Source organism: Drosophila miranda, chromosome 4, assembly GCF_003369915.1.
Source record: "Drosophila miranda strain MSH22 chromosome 4, D.miranda_PacBio2.1, whole genome shotgun sequence".
Lineage (NCBI taxonomy): Eukaryota > Metazoa > Arthropoda > Insecta > Diptera > Drosophilidae > Drosophila > Drosophila miranda.
This window is the reverse complement of record NC_046677.1, coordinates 7,726,131-7,745,515: the sequence shown is the minus strand read 5'-3', so window position 1 is coordinate 7,745,515 and position 19,385 is coordinate 7,726,131. Positions and strand designations below refer to the sequence as shown.

The 19,385-nt window shown below is 44.5% G+C and overlaps 1 protein-coding gene across 1 annotated transcript; it reads left to right on the top strand.

The window, feature by feature from the left end:
- The first annotated feature begins 18,346 nt into the window (after positions 1–18,346).
- Positions 18,347–18,953, top strand: LOC108161644 (trypsin inhibitor). Its single transcript, XM_033393561.1, has 3 exons — positions 18,347–18,525; positions 18,579–18,668; positions 18,752–18,953. The coding sequence occupies exons 2-3, from the start codon at positions 18,596–18,598 to the stop codon at positions 18,931–18,933; spliced, it is 255 nt and encodes an 84-aa protein (XP_033249452.1). The 5' UTR covers positions 18,347–18,525; positions 18,579–18,595; the 3' UTR covers positions 18,934–18,953.
- The last annotated feature ends 432 nt before the right edge of the window (positions 18,954–19,385 follow it).

The window sequence follows — 19,385 nt, the reverse complement described above, 5'->3', positions numbered from 1 at the left end:
ACCCATGCAGACGCACACTCGAACACAATGTGTGACGGGTGTGCGCTGTTGGGGAAAATTAGTTTACCGAACCGCCCACTAATAGTCTCACATTACAGGCTTATCCGAAATCAGTAGAGAGACAGGCTAGCAGAGTGGCAGGGGGAGGGGCAGGCGGTAGCCCGAGGCAGTCATCCAAAAAAGTGCCAACAAATTAGCATAACATTTGTCGCAATTAATCAAAATTAAATCTGCTACTCTCTAACCTACCTTCATCCTTAACCGTAGCCTTATCCCCCACTGATGGCCATGTCAATGAACCGCATGAACAGGCCAACCTATTCCGTCCCAAAAGAGATGCTAACAACCGCCGAATGAGGCCCAGTCGTGGGACGGACGGCCAGACGGATGGCTTACCTGGCGTCCGACTGTGAACTTGAATCTATCAAAGCCATCGCCATTGGCATCGGCATCGGCTAAGTGAAAGTGCCTGCCACTGCCACTGACAGAGACAAAGACCCTTTTTGTGCCGAGGCCCATAGCACAGTGGTTTCAAGCTACAAGTAAATCTGTAGAATATTGAAAAGGGCATGACGTAGTCAACATACATTCTACCTTTAGCTTTGCCAAATCTTTGAAGAGAGGGATCATCACTCTAATTACAAGAACGAGGATCAGGAATAGCAACTCTATGAGTATTTTCATTAGGTTTGGGCAATCTGTAAACAGTACAGGTACAGGTAGCACTGTACAGACACAAACACATCCCACGTCCCATATTAGTGAAGAGGGTTCATTGTTGTCAGGCGGAGGACGAGGACTAGCAGAGCCCGGATCCTGCTGTGGGTCTTTGGTTGTACGTTCGGGTTCATTTTGTCTATTTAAAAATTGATTTGTTGTTATTTACATGCGACATTATTTATCTGGGATCTTCGTTTAAGCGATTTTTTATGCCATCTACCGATAATTGGGTGTCCTTCAGATTCTGTTGTTGTTCCTGTCGCAAAATCCAATTTGTAAGTGTCAGCGACAGTTTTTTCGGGGCAGACCCTGACAGAGAGGCCAAAAGCGAGATCTTCTTTGCCATTTTTATTGGCGTTTTCTCCAGTGAAGCGGGAATCACAGTTGATTTTTGGGGCGAGAATGCAACAGGTTGATGAGGGATGAGAAGCGGGGGGAATGAGAGGTTTCACAGCATGACTTTTGTTATTGTAAAAGTCGGGCGGGCATGGAACGTGTTCATTTGGAGGGTATGGATGGCGATAGAGATAGGAGTCCTGTAATTGAAACCGTTCGGGCAGAAAAATCAATCAAAATTGTGCGCTTGACATTTGAATGGGTTGCGGGACCCAGCGCCCGAATGAGGTGTGAATTCCACTTAAATACTTTCGCTTTAGATTCGGTGCAAAAACATAGAAATCATTGAGTTGGAAAACCATTTGAATAAATATTTATGTGACATTTGAAACGGCCTGCGGGGTTACCGATTGGGAGATTAAAATGGGGCTAATTCCTTACCCAATTCCCCGTGCTCTGGAAAGGTATCCCCACGGAAGGATACACTTATTTTTCAATTAAATAATAAATCATTTGGGAAGAGAAAATAATGATTGCAACGGCGACTGCAATTAAGCGTAAACAACGGCGCAAAATGTCTGGGGAAAATAATTTTCACTTCCGCATCCTGTCGCTCCATTCGCTCCAGTCACCGTTCGCTCTAGCAGGAAGCTAAGGCTATGCTCCTGACACGCGGCCAACAGTCAAGCACTTAAAATTTCATATAATTTCGCACGTGCAACTTTAATGAACTTTTCACACTCATTACACACACACACACACACACACACATCGTGCATCAAGTAGGGGCCGGCACATAGGAGCTGTGGGAGGGGGGCACACTCGCAGAGCCTGCAAGGAATTGGGATATAGGAGCGGAGGTAAGCAAAATTAATGTTAGAAGGGTTGATGCATTGGGTGTATATGGGACTGAGGTATTCCCTGTTTCTCCTGATAGAATCATCATCTAACTCCTTGAGTTCCTGTTGTATCTGCTCCCCTCAAAAGTTTCTTCAACTGTTTAGCCGCATTGCATCCCCATCTGGTCTTGCACCACGCCACTGTCCATGTCCTGGCACACACAAGCACTGCACTAGAGAGACAGAGAGAGAGAGAGTTAGGAAGAGGTCTCCAACTATTTTGAAGGGTCTCTGGGGTGTCCCTCTGTAACCACATGCAGTTTGCGGCAAGAGTTGTAAGAGTAAAGTGGAACGTGGGTGCCGTAATAGAAGTAGGAACAACCCAACTTCGGCAGACAGCAGCCGCAGCAGCAGAGAAGGACAACAATCTTGACTTGTCAAATCGGGCGCATAAAAGTTGTAGCCATGAAAAAGTTGCTGAAACTGCCACCTGGAAAGGGCAGGAGTCTTCTTTTTTATCAGTTTATATTTTTTTTTGGCCCGCTGTAAGCGACACTGACAGGTGCGGGAAAGCATTGAATAAAAGGGAAGACAAAAGGATACCCCTTCAAGTGGCAACTGATCGGGGGCTTTTCCTATACTTTCCTTTGCTTTTTCTCTCTGTACCCTGCCACACATATGCCCACTCGTGGCAGCTACAAAAGCTGCCCGTTCGTCCAATGCTGCATGTTGCACACGTGTCACGCCAAGACAATGGAACCGCGTCCGGGGGCCTTTTTACGTGCCACAGCCCCAGCGACTTGTCAACGGCAGTTCCTTGTTTCGCTTCCATCAGTTCCGCTTCCGCCTGCCCCAAACTGATCCCTGTCCCGTGCCCCTTTGCTGCCTCGCTGCACCCTAGAGACAAATTGAATTCGAAGGAATTGTTTCTGTTGCTGTTGCTGCTGCTTCGGCTTCTCGCTCTTGTTGCAACTGGAATACAAAATGCGGCCAGGCAGTCGGCGGTGGTGGCGGCTGCAGTTGGCGATTTGTTTTTGTGTCGTTTGCTGTGCGGCATTTCTGCTTGATTTGCATTTCCCTGCAGCACGATTTCCCTCCCACTCTACCCCTCATGGCAGCACGTCTTGTCCCTTATTCTCCTCTCGCTGCAGCACGATCCCCCACATTCTGTAGCTCCCCAAAGTTCTATCAACCGTTGAAAATCACGCTAATTGTCGCAGTCATTGCATACATTTAGGCGCAGTGCAGCTGCTTCCCGACGACGGACGACGACGGAGCAGACGATGCCTTTGGACATTAGCATTAATTGAAATGCAGAAAGTCAATGGGGCAGAGATGTGGCCGGAGGAGGAGCGGTCGCATACGAGATGACTAAAGATAAATTATATATTTAATGCTGTAATAAATAGGGATTTGTATATGAAGAACCTTTCTTCAGGCACCCGCCACAGCAGATGAATACATTCTTTAAATGTTTTCTTTAACCACTAAATTTCCAACGTCTCTGGGGCAATCCCAATCCCAGCCGCAGGATCCTCTGCTTTGTCATGCAAATCTCTGGACAACTCTTCTTGTAGTATTCGTATTCCTTGAGCAGTGTTTTGGGTGACAAGCCACAAACACAAACAAAAGTCAATGCTGGGAGCTATTAAGGAGAACAACAGCTCAACGACGAGTAGTAGAATCAACAGAGGGAGGTCTCCCACTCCCACTCTCCCAGCCACGCCCCCTGTCATACCCGGGCCGAAATGCAGGCCCCCGAATGAAGGATGAGCGGGCTGACAGTGTCCGGTGTGTTCGCTGTCCGCCGGCTGTCCACCCCTGCCCCATGCCACAGTGCCACACAGTGCAACCCACAAAAAAGAACACCTTGGATAATTTATAAGCCTTTCCATTTGCAGCCAGGCTAAAGAGGAGTGTCGGTTAAGGATACGACTGTGGGTAATGGAAGGACTTGGGTTTCCTCTTGCTCGGTCATGGGTCCGCGACATTTGCATTTGAACGCAATTTTAACACGCTCATGAGAGCAGCAAATGACAAGGCAGCGAGGGCGGCTATGGAGCTCTACAGTGAATGGCCGCAAGAGTGCACTTTAGAGAAATATTTAAAGTATTTCGTGCGAAAATTCGCATTGAATCGATATGGAATGGATTGAATGTTGAACCTTTTCTTCTGTTGGCACGCTGTATCGAGCACTCACTGTAGCCTCAAAGACAAAGTGGAAATTGCTGCCATCTGGTATGCGGTCGTGCGTCTCCTAATGAGTGCAACGAAAGAGCACTAGCTGGGGGTCGGGTCGGTCTTGGCGTTTTGGCGCTGGTTAATCTAGCGCATAAGTGGTGAAAATTAATTTAACAGATGAGAGCAAAACGTTCCTTTTGGTGTTGCGAAGCAGAGGTATGTCTACCCCTCTATAAATTTAAGAAATTTAAGAACCTCTTAGCCATTCCGTATTTGAAATACCTTCTGTTGAGGCCATCTGTTAAGGACACTCTCCTATCGACACACTCGTATGTTACACGTACTATACGTTTGACCTAGCCAAACATTTCAATTAGTCTCGGGCTCTTGGCAAAACAATTTTAAATTGTTTTGTCAGCCTTCTGCAGTCGCTTGATAAATGCCAAAGTGTCGAAAAGTGTTTTCCACCAGAGAAAAGCCAAACAGAAAGCGAGAGAGAAAGCGAGCCAGTTTGACGTTGAAGGCATTTAAAACACGATTTTCACATTTACTTTTCAATTTTGCATTGTTAACGTTTTTATACCCCCTGGTAGTCGTCGTAGTCCTGCAGTTGAAGGGTATATTTAATGGAAAGAGGCAAGTATTTCCAAACCAAAGTCTAAATACCTAACCATCTTTCAATAAACCTTCAAAATTAAGAAAACATGTTCCCCGCTATACAAAAAGGAGTCTTTTGGCATTTCTCATAAGGAGACATAGTTTTTTTTTTAGATACTTAGAGGTATCCCTTAGTCGAAATATACCCTCTACCATCTCTTTTTTCTCTGTCTCTCCAACAATTGCCCTTTCGTTCTCCTATGCCCCCACCTCTCTTTCCCTCGCTCCCTCCCTCTCTCTCGCTGGCTGGAACGACCTACTTGTCTGGCTACAATGGCGACATATTGGGTAAAAGTGTGTCTACCAGGGCTCTAGAAATTGAATCACACTCTGTGGGGCCTCAGATTCGATTAAGTTAAATCGAATTTTTTGGTTTCGGTTTTGGTTTTGACGATAAAAACATCAGCCCGAGCCAGCGCGAGAGAACAGAAAGTGTTTCCTTGCCCCTTTGGCTATAAGTTGGTCCTCGAACCATCGTTTCGTTTCGTTTCGTTCCTTTTTCTCAAACATAAACAAGATTTATATCGGCAATAAAATATTTCACGCTCCACTGGAACTCAACTAAAAGCAGAAAAGAACACCTTCCTCTATGGCACCTGAGTGAGGGCAATGGATGGAACGGACGTGGCTGTAAGAGTGGGAGTCAGACTGGTGGCTCTCAAGGAATGTTCTTTCTCCGGCCAGAGATGTGGCTTCATCAAAGGAGTGCTGATAATTTGTCATGCCAATACAGACTCCTGTGGCAGACAGGGCTCAAGTGTTGGCTAAGCCAAAAACCTCGACTAATTGGCGGCTTGTGCGGGAAGTGGAATTGGCAGTGGCAGTGTGTCTAATTGAACAAGTTTTCACTGCCTTTGAAGCTGTGCAAATTAATGATTAAACTGTGCAAGAGATATAAATAATATTCTGCCACGCACATATGGAAATATTTATTCAGCCATAAGCAGCGGATGACTTCCTTAAACCTCTATTAAAATCAGCTTTAAAGTTGTGCCATTCCTCAAAGGTGCTTTATCTACTAGACTTACGGAAAGTCACCCATATCCTCCTTGCTCTTGTAGAAGCTCTTGCTATTGTTATCCGGCAGATAGGCTGATAGGCAGCCCCCTCTCCTCCACTTCTCCACTCCTCCATGCCAGCACTCCTGAGCTCCTTTGTTCCTGTGTTTCTCTGTTGTCTGTTGCATGTACAAACAATTTAATGCCCAGGATAACAAGGAGACACACGACACAAACACGACACACACGAGGGAAGGAGGCACGCAGCCAGAGTCACATAGCTGAGAGCACCTTGAGGCAGGACCAGAACCAGGCACCAGTTCCAGGAACAGGACACGACAGGACAAGGGCCAATTGGGATAGTAGGGGCATAGCATAACCCCACGTGCACTCTCTGTGTGACGCTTCTCTCTGTGTAAATCTGCTCTTCTATCCGTAAAAATGCCACCACAAATGCAATTTCTGTCATTTTTAATGGTTTTATAAGTTGCACACAAGTCATGTCGGGCTATATATACTCCCATATCCGACATATCTATATCTATAGATATATGGCGAGTCTGTGTGTGGCATGACCCCCCCTGCCACTCCATTTTATCATTATGGCGCCGCTTGTTGGTTATTTGCTCGACTTTGCCACCTTCATGCTTCTCTTCCTGGAAATCCTTCTACTCCTTCTGCTGGCATTAGCCGGGTATTAACTTTGTTTGCTCTTTTAATGACTGAACTCTGGACAGAGACTACTTCTCTGCTGCTGGTAGTCCTTTCTTCTCTCTGGTGGATGCCAGGTAATGGCAATTAGTGCATCATTTGTGCCACACACAGGTAAAACAGGTAAATGTGTTTTGCCTCTGATTAGTCTCTGTTAATTGCTGACATCACAACGTGTTGCCGTCCACTCTTATGGGATAGAGAGCGAGTGCATCTGTGGGTGATTCTGCTCCTTGGGCGAGCATTTAATGTCCCGGAATTGTCATTAAATTGATTATCCAGTCTTGCGGCGGCTTTTACCACAAGACTTCACCCTCTGTCAAAGCCATTGAGTGGAATAAGAGTGTTTTGCAGGAGATTGTGTGTTGGAAATTGTATTATAATGGATTTTAGGGGAGAAGAATTGGAGATGTATTCATCATAGATGTCTATGGAGTTTCATTGATGGAAATGAGTCTTGAGCTCAAGTGTTCAAAGTATTAAGGAAATTATTCAACTGTGAAACTAAGAGCCCCTTTAAGAAATGTGCATTTGAAGCTACAATTATCTGCCAATGAAATAGAGAAAATTTCATTAATAGTGCCATACCATACACCACCAAATAAAACCCTAATATAATGTTAAAGGCACAAATACCTATGTTTATTATAAATCCAAACCAATTTCAATAATCCCACAAGATTACAACCTCAAACAACCAATTTCTGAGGCAACTTTTTGTCGAGTGTTCTCTAAAAAATACATACTCGTATAAATTGGAGCCGGTCCAACTCCCTAGAACTGCTCTCTCTCTCTCGCTCTCTCTCCAGGCAGGACTTTCCGCCATCAACCGTCAAGGCGCATGCTCACCATGGAGATTTCTCTATGAATTTCAGATGCTGCATTAAGCCAAAAGCTTCCGCACTCCTGTCAGACACAAAAGGACTGGGGCAAGGCAAACAAGTGGATGAGAGAGAATACCCACAGATGCAAGGAAGAAAGGACCTACATCAACAGCAAAACGGTTGAAAATGGAAAATGGAAATTACATCTCAGGCGGCTTTAAAACTATTTGTGGAGTTATTAAATGCAATGCGAAAAGTTTAATTGGAAAATGCTCGAGGGAAATGGCAGAGCCATAGAAGCCATTTTTCGAGTGAAATTGGCGGCTATCCCGACTGTCGTTAAATGAAGGCAATTGAGCGACTGCTGGGACTTTTCTCTCCCAAGATTTGCATAAATGTATTTAATATTTAAATAAGTTTCATTGAAAAACCCACTCATGCATTGGTGTCCATTTGGTGTGGTTTTATTTCTGATTCCTTTGGCGCTTTCCTGCGTCCCAGCAAATGTCTTGGATGTCGCCTTAGAGGAAGGATTCCATCAATTGATAATTTCTCCAAACTGGATCGCTGTCCAGCGCTAAAGAGCTCCACTCATTGGATATGAGGATGGAGGACTCTTTCCATTTGTATGCAAATTGAGTGACTGCCAGCCCAAGGTGCACTTTGGCCCTCGTGTAATATCAGGGGGCAATAGCAGAGACAGGCCGCAGATATTACGAATACGCACCGACAGACAAGATGTTAATGGCGCAGACGGACAGAGACAATGGGAAATGTATGCACGTTTTACTTGTACCTGTATCTGCCCCATTCGGTGTCTCTGTGTGTGTCTGGGTCCCGTGTCCCAGTGGCTGTTGCAGACACTCTCAATCCAATCTTCCTGCTGCTGCCGTTGACAACTTTGGTGACAGTTTGCCGAGTCGTTTTGCCTTCGTCCTCCCACGGCTGTTTACGTCTAGCTCCTGGTTCCTGTTTCTGTTTTCTGCTTTCTGCGACTTTTGCCGTGTATTATTCTCTTTCTGGCACTCGAATGCCCCCGCGGCATTGCGCATATTTCGCTCTTAAGTATTTTTATAGCTAATGGCCCTTTTAGCTTAATATCAACACACAAGTGACGCTGCTCCCGGGCATCCACATCCACGAGCATCTGCATGTGCTCCGCTCCAGAATATACAAAAATACAATACAATACGATATGGCGAGGCCTCGAGAATTTTTAAATTTTTATGTGTTTTCATAACGATTTTTATGCTCCGCTCGAAGGGCGGCCCAGGCCGTTGACTCGCTCCTGGAGCACAGCGGAGGGCAGGAGGATGGCGACAGGTCGTTTCCTGTGCCAACGCCACCTGTTATCAATTGATTTTTGTGTGCCTGCCAATTGCCAGGGGATGCGTGTCACACGACGCAAACAACCAGACAGAAACGAAGCCTTAGATACTCTCAAAGATCCAGGTGTCTGTTTCGTACGCTCCATGGCCAGCACCTGCCACAATCCATGTATCCTGTACAAGTAATCTTCATTGAACGCCTTAAAGGTGGCACATGCAAAGCATCCCGAGCACTCCGAGTGGTGCTTATTCATTCCGTTTCCCTGGGCTACAAATACAATTTCCTCGCTTCCCCAGAGTTCACGTTGCATGTGGCAGGAGCGAACCCTGACTGGTTCCCTGGCCAGTGGTTGCACACAGTTGTTGATTGACATGCTGTGGATGAAGATGACGATGACGATGACTACTACTGCTGCTGTTGATCCTGCTATTCCGTACCACGTTGCGTATACATTATCTATGCGTTGGCATGGAGCACAAGAGAGCTCCGTCTCTGTGTGTGTGTGTGCCCCAAAATGGTTATTGTTATGTCGAAACCCACACGCAAAGGGGATGTTCGAGCAGCTGCGCCAGAGCCAGAGCCGGAAGGGGGGAACCTTTGACATAGTACAAAAAGCAGTTTGTCCCAGTCAGCCGATGATGCTCGTCGTCCGTCCTCTCGTTAGGGATTCGATTTGCCCATACAGCTAGACCTTTTAAACAGGCAAATTTGCTGGCCCTCTGAGAGTGGAAAGTGGACCAAAAGGATCAAGTAACTTCCAGTATACGGTTCAAGATATGGTAACATTTCCACACATTAATCAGACGCCAAGGGGTGCCACCAGACTACCCAACATTTCCCGGGTACTTGGATATGTAATGCAAAACAAATTGCCAGCAAAGTTAGGGCTTTTCCGCTTCTAGTTTTCCCCTTACTTTCGCTCCTCTGTCACTGCCCTTTCTTCTGGCCCTTGCACTCCCCAAACTATGCTGCAGTTTTTTTCGACACCACGCTACTTCGACTATTTTGCATATTTTTACAATTTTCATGCTGATAAAAGTGCTTCGCTGGCACTAGTTGTTCTCTCCTTTTCCCTCTTTCCTTTTTTCCGCTTTTTCCGCGTTCCCCCTGTTACTGGGAATTGATTTAATGACTTAAACGGTTTTAGCTTAAATTATTTAATTGTTTAAATTGAGCTCTATTGCTGCCGCTGCTAATTTAATTTAATTATTTAGCGGTTGCGGCGTTTTTTTTTTATTGCGGGTAAGAGTTTAAATAGTGGATGGTTTTGAAAGTACTACTGTTTAAATTATTTCAAGGGGAAAAGCGGAAACTATTCGGATGTAGCTGATGAAGGAGCTTGCTGGCAGGAAAAAAAATATAATTTTGTTTTTTTTCCGAAAATTTTTCTGGTTAATAAATATTGAATTAAAATATGGATATTTACCGACAACAAATGTAAATAAAACACATCTTAAATCATTCAATTAAGCCACACACAGCGGGCGAAAAAAGTTGAAAAAATTAGTGATAAAAAATCCAAACACAATTAGGCATTTTTCCAACAACTGTCAAAGTTCAAATGAGGCGTGTAAAGGCGGCTGCTGCATGTCAGCTTGTGTCACCCACACACACACATCATAATATACATACGTATGTATATGTATGGGGTATTCCATTATTAGGGCAGAGGAAGAATGACGGGGAGCAGCTGCATTAAAGCTGCTTAGCACGGGCCGTGACCATACATCCCCAAATACGCTTTAAATTTCATTTATATTATCATAAAATGTTTATACACTTTCAGCGGGTTATACGATTATGATTAAATGTTGTCAAAATTCATAGGACAAAGCTTTATATATCTGATTCAACAGAGGAGATGGATTATACTGAAAGTAGTCTCCAAATTTTGAGCTTAAACTTTGAACAGATCTCACTTTTTGTATGAAGAAACAGGGAAACCATAGCTACATTTATTCCTTAAAAATATCATACCATACTCACCATAGAAACAACGACCATTCGCCGGTAGAGTATCTTAATCTTCGACTCAAAAAATAGTCTTTTTCTGGTGGTTTTTTTTTTTGGTGCGGACTGTGGTTGGGGCAAAGTTATCACAGATGCGCAGCCATTTGCTAAAAGCGACAAACTTTCACACAACATACACACACATATGCACTCTCATAAAGATGTCACACCCATACACGTACGAATACAGTGGAGTACTGCGTATGGGTTTTGGGTTTTTATGGCCTTTTGCTGTTAGTGATGGCATGTTACTGCTGCCTGCTTGCTGCTGGGTGCTGCCTGCTGCCTGGTTGTCTGTTTGCTGTCTCTTGTTGGTTAATTTACATTTTCTTGGTAATTAAAATGTGTCTTTACAGCCCCACCCCTCATCGCCAGCCTCAGCCCACCAAAATCCCCAGCCCAGCTCACTGGGAAAACTCATTTACATAATTATGTGTGGCAATTTCCAAGATTTTTCTGCCACAGCCCACAATTGTTCGTCTCGCTGTTGGTCTGTATTTGTATCTGTATCTGGAGTGTTGGGGCACAAATAAATTTCTTAGAATGGCTCTTTATTCGCACATTGTAAATGATTTTGTGGCTGTTTTTGTTTGGCTTTTGACAGCAATAATTGTTGGGAATCATCTGCATAATTCTTAAGATACATATGTATTAATATTATTGTTCTTTGATGAAGATATAAGTATGTTTAGGTCCACGAATGTGCCAGTGTTTAGAGTTCCAATAGTTTTGTATTTTCAAGATACTTCCTTCCTATCGTATGTGTGCTTAAACGTTGTATGCAAATAATTGCATTCGATGATAATGAGTAATTTCCCATCTTCTAGCCGGAAAAGCGCTGCGGGGTGCCATTTTCCAGGACAATGTAAATCATGTAAATTCGCTTTCGTTTCACAATTTCTCGCGGCTGTCGATTGTTTTGCTTTAATTTATGCCAGACGAGGGAGAAGAAGGATGGGCGGGGGATATGTGCCTTCAATGAATTATACATTATGGGAAATTAATATTTATGACTGATGAAAATGCAATTAATATGATAATAGATTGGGAACGATGTAATTAAAAGGAATATTCACTTCACCCTTCCGCATTAGTTTTTCCAGCTGCCATTCATGCCAATGGAAACTAATTTCAAATGGATTTTGGGCTAATTAAATTTATGGTTGGTTCAGGAAATGCTATGACAACCAGCAGAGCAGTGGAATATTACGGAAAAAATAAATGAAAATTCACAACTCTCTCTTTCTCTGTCTGGAATTCAAGGCACAAACAAAATAGGAAATCAAGGCTCTGGCCAAAGGAGGAACGGAGGAGCCAACGGCCGGCACGGAGCGTACGCGTGTACAAAGTCAATAAGCAGCAACATAAGTCAACACTAATGCCAACAAATAATGAGAAGAAATGGTCAGTGGCAACTGCTAACGGGTCCTGGCTGGGCGGCCTAGACAAAGGACCAGCCACCCGGAAGTGAGCATCCTCCGGCCTGCTTCCTCCTGCTACACTGTGGAGTGGCATTAGAGGCGCTTAGCAGCCACGTTCCCAAGTAATCCGCGTGCCGCATGCCTCGCATCGCCCAGAGACCCGCATCCACAGCGCATCTACTGCTCGCATTTGGGGGAAAACCCTGGGAAACGCAGGAAATTCCCAGCTCTAATTATTGACAGCAACAGGAGGCGCCACTTGAGAGATGGGGCAGCAGACAGAAGGCAGGAGGCATGACAGCTCTGAGGAACAATTAAGGAAAGTCCTAGGCTGCTTCCTAGGGCCAAAGATTGTAAAGTTTTCCCGCGTACAGTGGAAACAACTCGAAGTGGAACCGAAACTGAGTGTGATGCTTTCTGTTGGACTTTCCTGTTCCCTGGCATTGAGAAATGTGCCTAATTATACGTTACGAGATTTTCCGACTGGTTTTTCCGACTGGTTCCAATCGAACGGCTCGCACTTGAGCAATTTTTAATTTGTTGCAAATCATTTTTTATTTAGATTCCCAGATCCTTTGGGAAGGGACGCTGGGACTCCTTGGAGGGCAATTAGAAAATGTTTGGCGGTCCTTTCTTGGTCGCTTTTCCTTCTTCTCGCCGGGAAAAGTTTTTTTGGGGCAACAGGCAGCGGCACAGTCCCTAGAATAAAATTAATCTTGGGCATTAATTTGAAAGTTGAGACCGTCTCATGAATTTCATTTGCTTTTAATGATCGCCTTAATGCTAGGGATTTAGCAACAGAAAAAAAAAAAACCCAAATAGGAAAATGCAGACAAGAATTTGTTCCTTTAAGATCTGCAATATAGAGAGAGACAGAAGGAGAGTTTTCCTTTCCGGAAAAGCCAAAAGTCTTTGTTTATTGTACCTGCCTTGCGGGCCCATTTAAATTTGAAATAAATTATTACCAGAAATTCCAATCGGGCAAAACTTTTGTGCAACAAAAATTAGACAGCCAATTAAATGGCAAATGCCGCCAGGCACTGAGTGAAAATGATTTAAAATCGAAGAGAGAGAAAGAAGCGGAAATCTAATTATGAACAAAAGAGCACCAAATGGACAGCCAATCTATTGGTTCAACCTGAAAAGCGCCCCGAGTCCGAGTCCGGCTTCGATTTTGCTTCTTCTTTTGTTTTTCCCTTCCACGAAAAGCTGATGCAAAATAAAATATTTTTTTATTGAAAGCCTTCGCACATCAAAAGCAGATAAAGCTGTTGGGAGCGGTGAAATACGTCCTCCCGATTAGGTTTTGCCCCTCTCGAATGGGAAACTAATTTCAAATTCAGCACACAGCCCGTGGAAAGCTGTCGCTGTCAGCTTGTTGCTCTCTTGGCCAAAAAGTGCGTGTCTCTAAACCCCAGGATCCCTAGAACTTTGGCGTGGACTCTGGCTAACCGTTGAGCTATGAAATATGCACAGACCACCACGAGTGCACCTCCAAGAGGAAGTTTATTGGCCAAGTTTCGGGCCCAGGACCAGGACTAGGACTAGGACTAGGCTGCTTATTAAATGTCCCACGTGGGGTGGCTGCACAGGTAAAACCACGCCCCGTTTTACAGCCTGTACGTGTGCCGGGCCTTGAGGAGGCTCTTATCAACCATTTTTCCACAGCCTCGGGGAGTAGAGAGAGCGGCACACAAAAAAGGATTCCCTCAAACGAAAAGAGGAAAGGACCTTTATAAGAAGTTGATGCTGGAATTTCTATTTGTTTCATAGCCCCAAATTGAAAAAGGGAGAACAGATGGAGAAGCGGAGAATAAAAGCCACAGAGAATGGGCATTGGCATAGCAATGAGAATGAGAATGAGAGAAAAGAGTGTGCGTCGGAGAGCGAGAGAGCGGGAGAGGGTTAAGGCAAACAGTAAGGAAATAAAACCAATTGAAAAATTTATTTGCTTTCATAAATGAAATTGAAAATGATTTTTTTGCGGATCTGACTGGGGTAGGGCTTTCATTTTCCATTTTTACTTACGCTCCACTTGCCCCAATATTTCCTGTGAAGCAATCTAATTGGTGGCAACGGCAACAGCAACAGAAACGATTTGTGAAATATTTATGGTCTTCCCTTCCGCAGGGAAATGTACGAGAGCTAATGGAAAGCAGGTGGAAAAGTGAACAGGGCCGGTGTTTGGGTCTTTTGTGGATGATTACTAATGAGGTGCTCATGCTCTTTGTTCAGTGGAATCATGGGTAGTATTACTTTTAACCTTTGGGTATCAGTGTTGGTAAGTGCACAACAGTGTTGGTTAGTGCCCAACAGTGTTGGTTAGTTTACAACAGTGATAGTTACGCTAAAAAATTACAAAGAAAATATAAAGAAATGTTTCGTTCTTACACGAAAGCCAAAAGTTAATTGAGTGAACAGAAACATACTTTTAAAATTTATAAATAAGTTCTTTGTCTACATAATCTGATTAATCTCTATATCGCATATCTATAAATAACACCAACAAATTCCGAGTGAGTTTATTTAAAACCCCTTATAAGTTTTCCTGCTAAAAGATTGCCTTTTTAATATGATAAATCGAATATTTCATTCGTTGTCCATTTCCTTTCGTTCCGTGCCGTGCCATGCCGCCTTTCCTTTGCAAATAATTTCCAAGAATCGGTAATGATATTATATCACAATGGAACACACCTGCGAAACCCACTTACCCGGCTGCTTTTCGCCCCCTCCGCCTGTGCCGTTTCCTTATCCCATTTCCATTGTGACAACTTGAAGGGAATTTTCTCTCCGGCTGAGCTTTGACTTTAAAAACCGCAGTCACTGGGAGTGGGGAGTCGGGAGGGAGCAGTCGCCTCGACATCAATTCTCCAAACGAAACATAAAACTTTTTCCTATGAATGAAGAGGAGATGCTGGAAGGTCGAGCAGAAGCCTCTTAACCAACAACCGATATCAGTATAATATAACAACATAACTTTCTCAACTTTATGAGCGCCGATTGCTGTTGTCATTTCACTTGGTTTCCGTCGTTAATGTGGCTCCTGCTGCTTCTGTTTTTTCTGCTGCTTCTGTGGGTGGAAAAGTTGAACAAGTTTTCGAGCGCGGTTTTTCGAAAAAAGGAAAAAATAACTTTTGTCTTTCTGATTTCGTTGGTAAAACACACAGAAGTTTGAGCTTTCTTTTGACTGAAAAGTTGATGTCGATTTGTTGCGGTTGGGTCTCTGTTGGTCTTCTTGTTGATGTTGTGGCTGGGGCTTTGGTCTGGATTTTAAACTAAACTAAAACCATGGCTCCAGCATCGATTTGCAGCTCGTTCAGGTTTCCAGGTCATCAATGGATGCACTTTCACGGACTATAATTAATTATGTTTGCATTCTCATTAGCCTGGGGGGCCCCCATCATTGGGTGCCGCTTCAGGACCATTGTCAGCACTTGGGACTGAAATAATGAACGATGATTTTTCATGTGGATGTCCTCTGGTGACAGTTTTGCTGAAATCCAATACACAGAAGTGGATGTGGATGTCGATGCGCCTGCCTCCGTGGCCCCAGTGTGTGCTCCATATGGCTCGTTGCCCGATTTGATTGATCCTGGTGAACTGGTGACGCCTCCCCTGGGAGGCTGTGACTCCATGCAGGGGTTTTCGGGCCGAGCGCCCAGCTGTGTCGCGCATTTGTCTAAAATGTCAAATATAAATATTTGCTTGGCTCTTGTTTGAATTTGGTTTTCGGGTTTTCCAATAAACACAGAGGAGAGAATCGAGAAGCGTAGAGGAGCCTGCAACGGATGTGGTTGTGTCACGTTTGTCTATTTGCATAGGCTGGCAGGCAGGCAGAGGCACACACGCACTGATATTCACAGACAATTGTCAGGCACTGTGTTTGCACTTTTGGCCTCCCCGAAAACGTTTGGGGTTTCCATTAATTACATTGTCAATAGATGGGAACGGCAATGGGTGTCCTGTTTGTTCTCCTAATGAAGCGCAGGCGGAGGCCAAGGCGAAGGCGTGTGTGTGTCGTCGTGATATTGATAGGGGTCTTAACGGGTACTCAGGTTTGCCGAAGCAAAAAATAACTTCTAATCGCAGAGAGAGAGAGAGAGGTAGAGGTTCAAGGGTCAAGGGTCACTACAGCGGGATTAAGTGTTATGTTTCTGTCGTTGTCGTTGGAAATAAATATATAATGGCCCCCAAAAGGGTAACGTAGCCCTTCTGCTAATTGGTAAAACATTGATTTACCCAAACAATGAATAAATAATATTTTTTTTCAGCAAAGCCACAGTGCCACTCGTGCGTATACGTAATGCTGTCATAAATGCAATCCCCAATCCCCGTCAAACCCCCTCATATGCGGGGAAATTAACATGGCAAAGGCACTCGTTGGCTCACTCGCTTCACGCGTTACAAATCCTTCAAAAAGCCAACTTAAGCGCAACACAAACGATACAATATACGAGTCGTATATACTGGGTGGTACTGTGCGGGACATACATACATTAACGTATCAATGGCTTAGGGAAAGTACAGTCCCACTCGTATAAATAACTCTCTCTGCTCTCTCTGTCTCCGTTTTTGGTGTCTGTCTTTTTGGGAACGTGTTTGAGTTGTGAAAACCAATGCCAGTCCAAGGCCAGGCTTAACCTATCTCTGGGAGTGCCAGATACAGTGGCTGTCAAACTGTTTTTGATGAATAGTCGCTTTTGCATAGTTTTTCACGTGGAAAATTCCCTAAAATAAAGAGAGATATTTAATGAAAAGGCAGATTAAATAAAATTCGATATAAACTGAGGTTTTCCCTACAATCTGTATCCCCACAGCAGCCTTTTCAACCACTTTCCATTCAGGAAAAGCGATTCTAAAGTGACTTCAATAGCCAGAACTGCCATCAGCGTAATGTTCCTACAAATTGAGTGCAAATTTCAGCGTTAAAATAGTGGGCAATCCAAGGGAAGAGCAGGTCGCTGGATGGCTGTTTAATCTGTAGTGCGATTTGGAAAAACATATTTGCAGCAGCAGCTAGTGCTGTGAATAAACCCACAGCGTGACCAAAATGTTGTGCAGCTCATGAACTCTAAATGCCCTCGAGCCTCCCCTCCCCCAACCCCCGGCCTAATCTAGCACCCCTTCCCAGCGTCGACCCTGACCCCCAACCGAACGGAACGGAACAGAACAGAACAGTGCAAATGGAGTCGCGCGGTGCCCAGTGGCGAAAAGGGCACACAAATTGCGTATACGCAGCGCTGGCTCTGGGGCCAGGCCAACAAAATGAATTTCTGGGGGCATTAAAAATCAGTTTCGGATGCCAAAATGTGGAAAACATAATGGCGAATCAATATAACTCTAGCCAGAGTGGGTGGCATGGGTGGCTGGGTGAATGGGTTTATCCTGTTGGGGGCTCTGTGGCCAGGGCTCAATGAGGGGGTGGTTGTGGCGTGACCAGACCAAAGCAGACACTCTCCTACACTCGTATGTGGTCGTGTGCCGAGTGTTTGTGGTTAAATGCCTGTGGATTTGCCGATGTCGCACTGTCCAACCCACTCTCTCTCTCTCTCTCTCTCTCCCACCTCACACCTCCCCTAATTGATGGCCTTTTGAATTGAAATTGAAGAGCAAAAACAGTGCAAAGATTAAACCCAATGCTAGAACCCTCATAAAAAACACCACAAAATCACAGAATGATCCCATATTGAGGGATATAGTCGTGTTCGCCCTAAGGTTCTTTCAGCTTTCGATGAACGTGGGTAGTGTATTTAAGGTTTCGTCATGCGCGAGTGAACCTTCCGTGTCCTGCCACATTGTGCTGCACAGGTAAGGTAGGTGGCCTGCAGCTGAGTTATGGTTTTAATTGGTTTGATTAGCCCCGCTGCTGCTGTTCGAGCTCCACCTCTATTTATGCATGTTCCCCACAGATTTATCGTGTGGCAAGTGGGGCAGATACATCGTCATGGTTTGCAGAACTTAAGCTTACAGAAGAGAGCTCTGCTCTCTGATTAGCCGGTAAACTGTACGTAAGTGGGGTTCCGTTGCGACCAGCACTTGCTGTTCAAAAGAAAATCATGGGGGTTACCCTTCTTTGGGACTTCCAAGTTCCAATATCCGAATCCTTATGCCTGGGCTTTTGTATATGTATGTATAGTGTGACAGTAGATGCTTGGGGAACGGTCAATGGTTTATATTCAGGCAGTTCAAAACACAGTGCATTCCGGACTCGAAAAAGTTCTTGGTTGCACGACAGCCACCGAAGATGAAGGACTCGCACTGCCGATTGACCCTGTCAACCCTGTCAACGACTTAGTTCACTGCCTAAAAATGAACGAACGAACTTATTCAGTAAATTAAACGATGTTTACCCAACACTAAATTGAACGATGTTTACCCAACACTACAAGGAAAGCACCTCTGTGCCCCACCTTTGACCTAAACCTCAAACAAATAAAATCATTGCGTAATATTTGCGTTAAACCTGGGGCTTCGTTACAGCACAGCCGTATCCAACAGTGTAAATAGACTAGGAGTGTTCCTTCGCCTTTTCTATATCGATCACAAAAACAGGAACTGCAACCACAATCATGATATCATCCGGCTGGCTGTCTTTTTTCCTGGTGCTCTCCATTCTGGCTGGGACCTGGGCCTACAATGCAAGTAAGATGGTCCAAAAGCAATTTAATAATTTGGATGACGAACTGAACCTATTCCCATATGATACCATATTGGTGTTCTAAAAGAGAAGTGCGATGACACACCGACCGAGACTGGGCCGTGCAAGGGGGAATTCGAGATGTGGCGCTTCGACAGGGTCAACCGGCAGTGCGAGTCCTTCATCTTCGGCGGCTGTCGTGCAACCAACAACTTTTTCGAGTCTGGAATGCACTGTGTTTTAAACTGTCTGAAACACCACGAATTCTAAATATAAATACCAATATTTATGGCCCGTTGATATCTGATGTCTGTAATCCCCCGAAACATTCCTACAGCTCTGCGAAAAAAAGTTTCCATCTGAGATTTGCAATTTAACAACAAAGTTGAATGGAGTAAAAACGTGGTGGGGGGGGGGGTTGGAGGTTAGGAAAAGTTTGACCGTGGAAAATATGATTTGTCTGCAAAGTTTGAATAGATTTTCGCCAAGGCAATTTATGTGGATTTTTTTTTTCTGCGACTGTCATGCAAATGAACTGCAGTGTCCGCGCTTTGATGTATGCTGATGAAAATTGAGTTGTTCGCAAAACAAAATTATATATGTAAGTGCTACCAAGCTGCCAAAATACAGCATTCAGAGTCTGCGATGCGTGCAGGAGGTACGATAGTATCGACTATAATCTCCGACACTTGCACCAATTTGCATTTTGTGCATACACACAC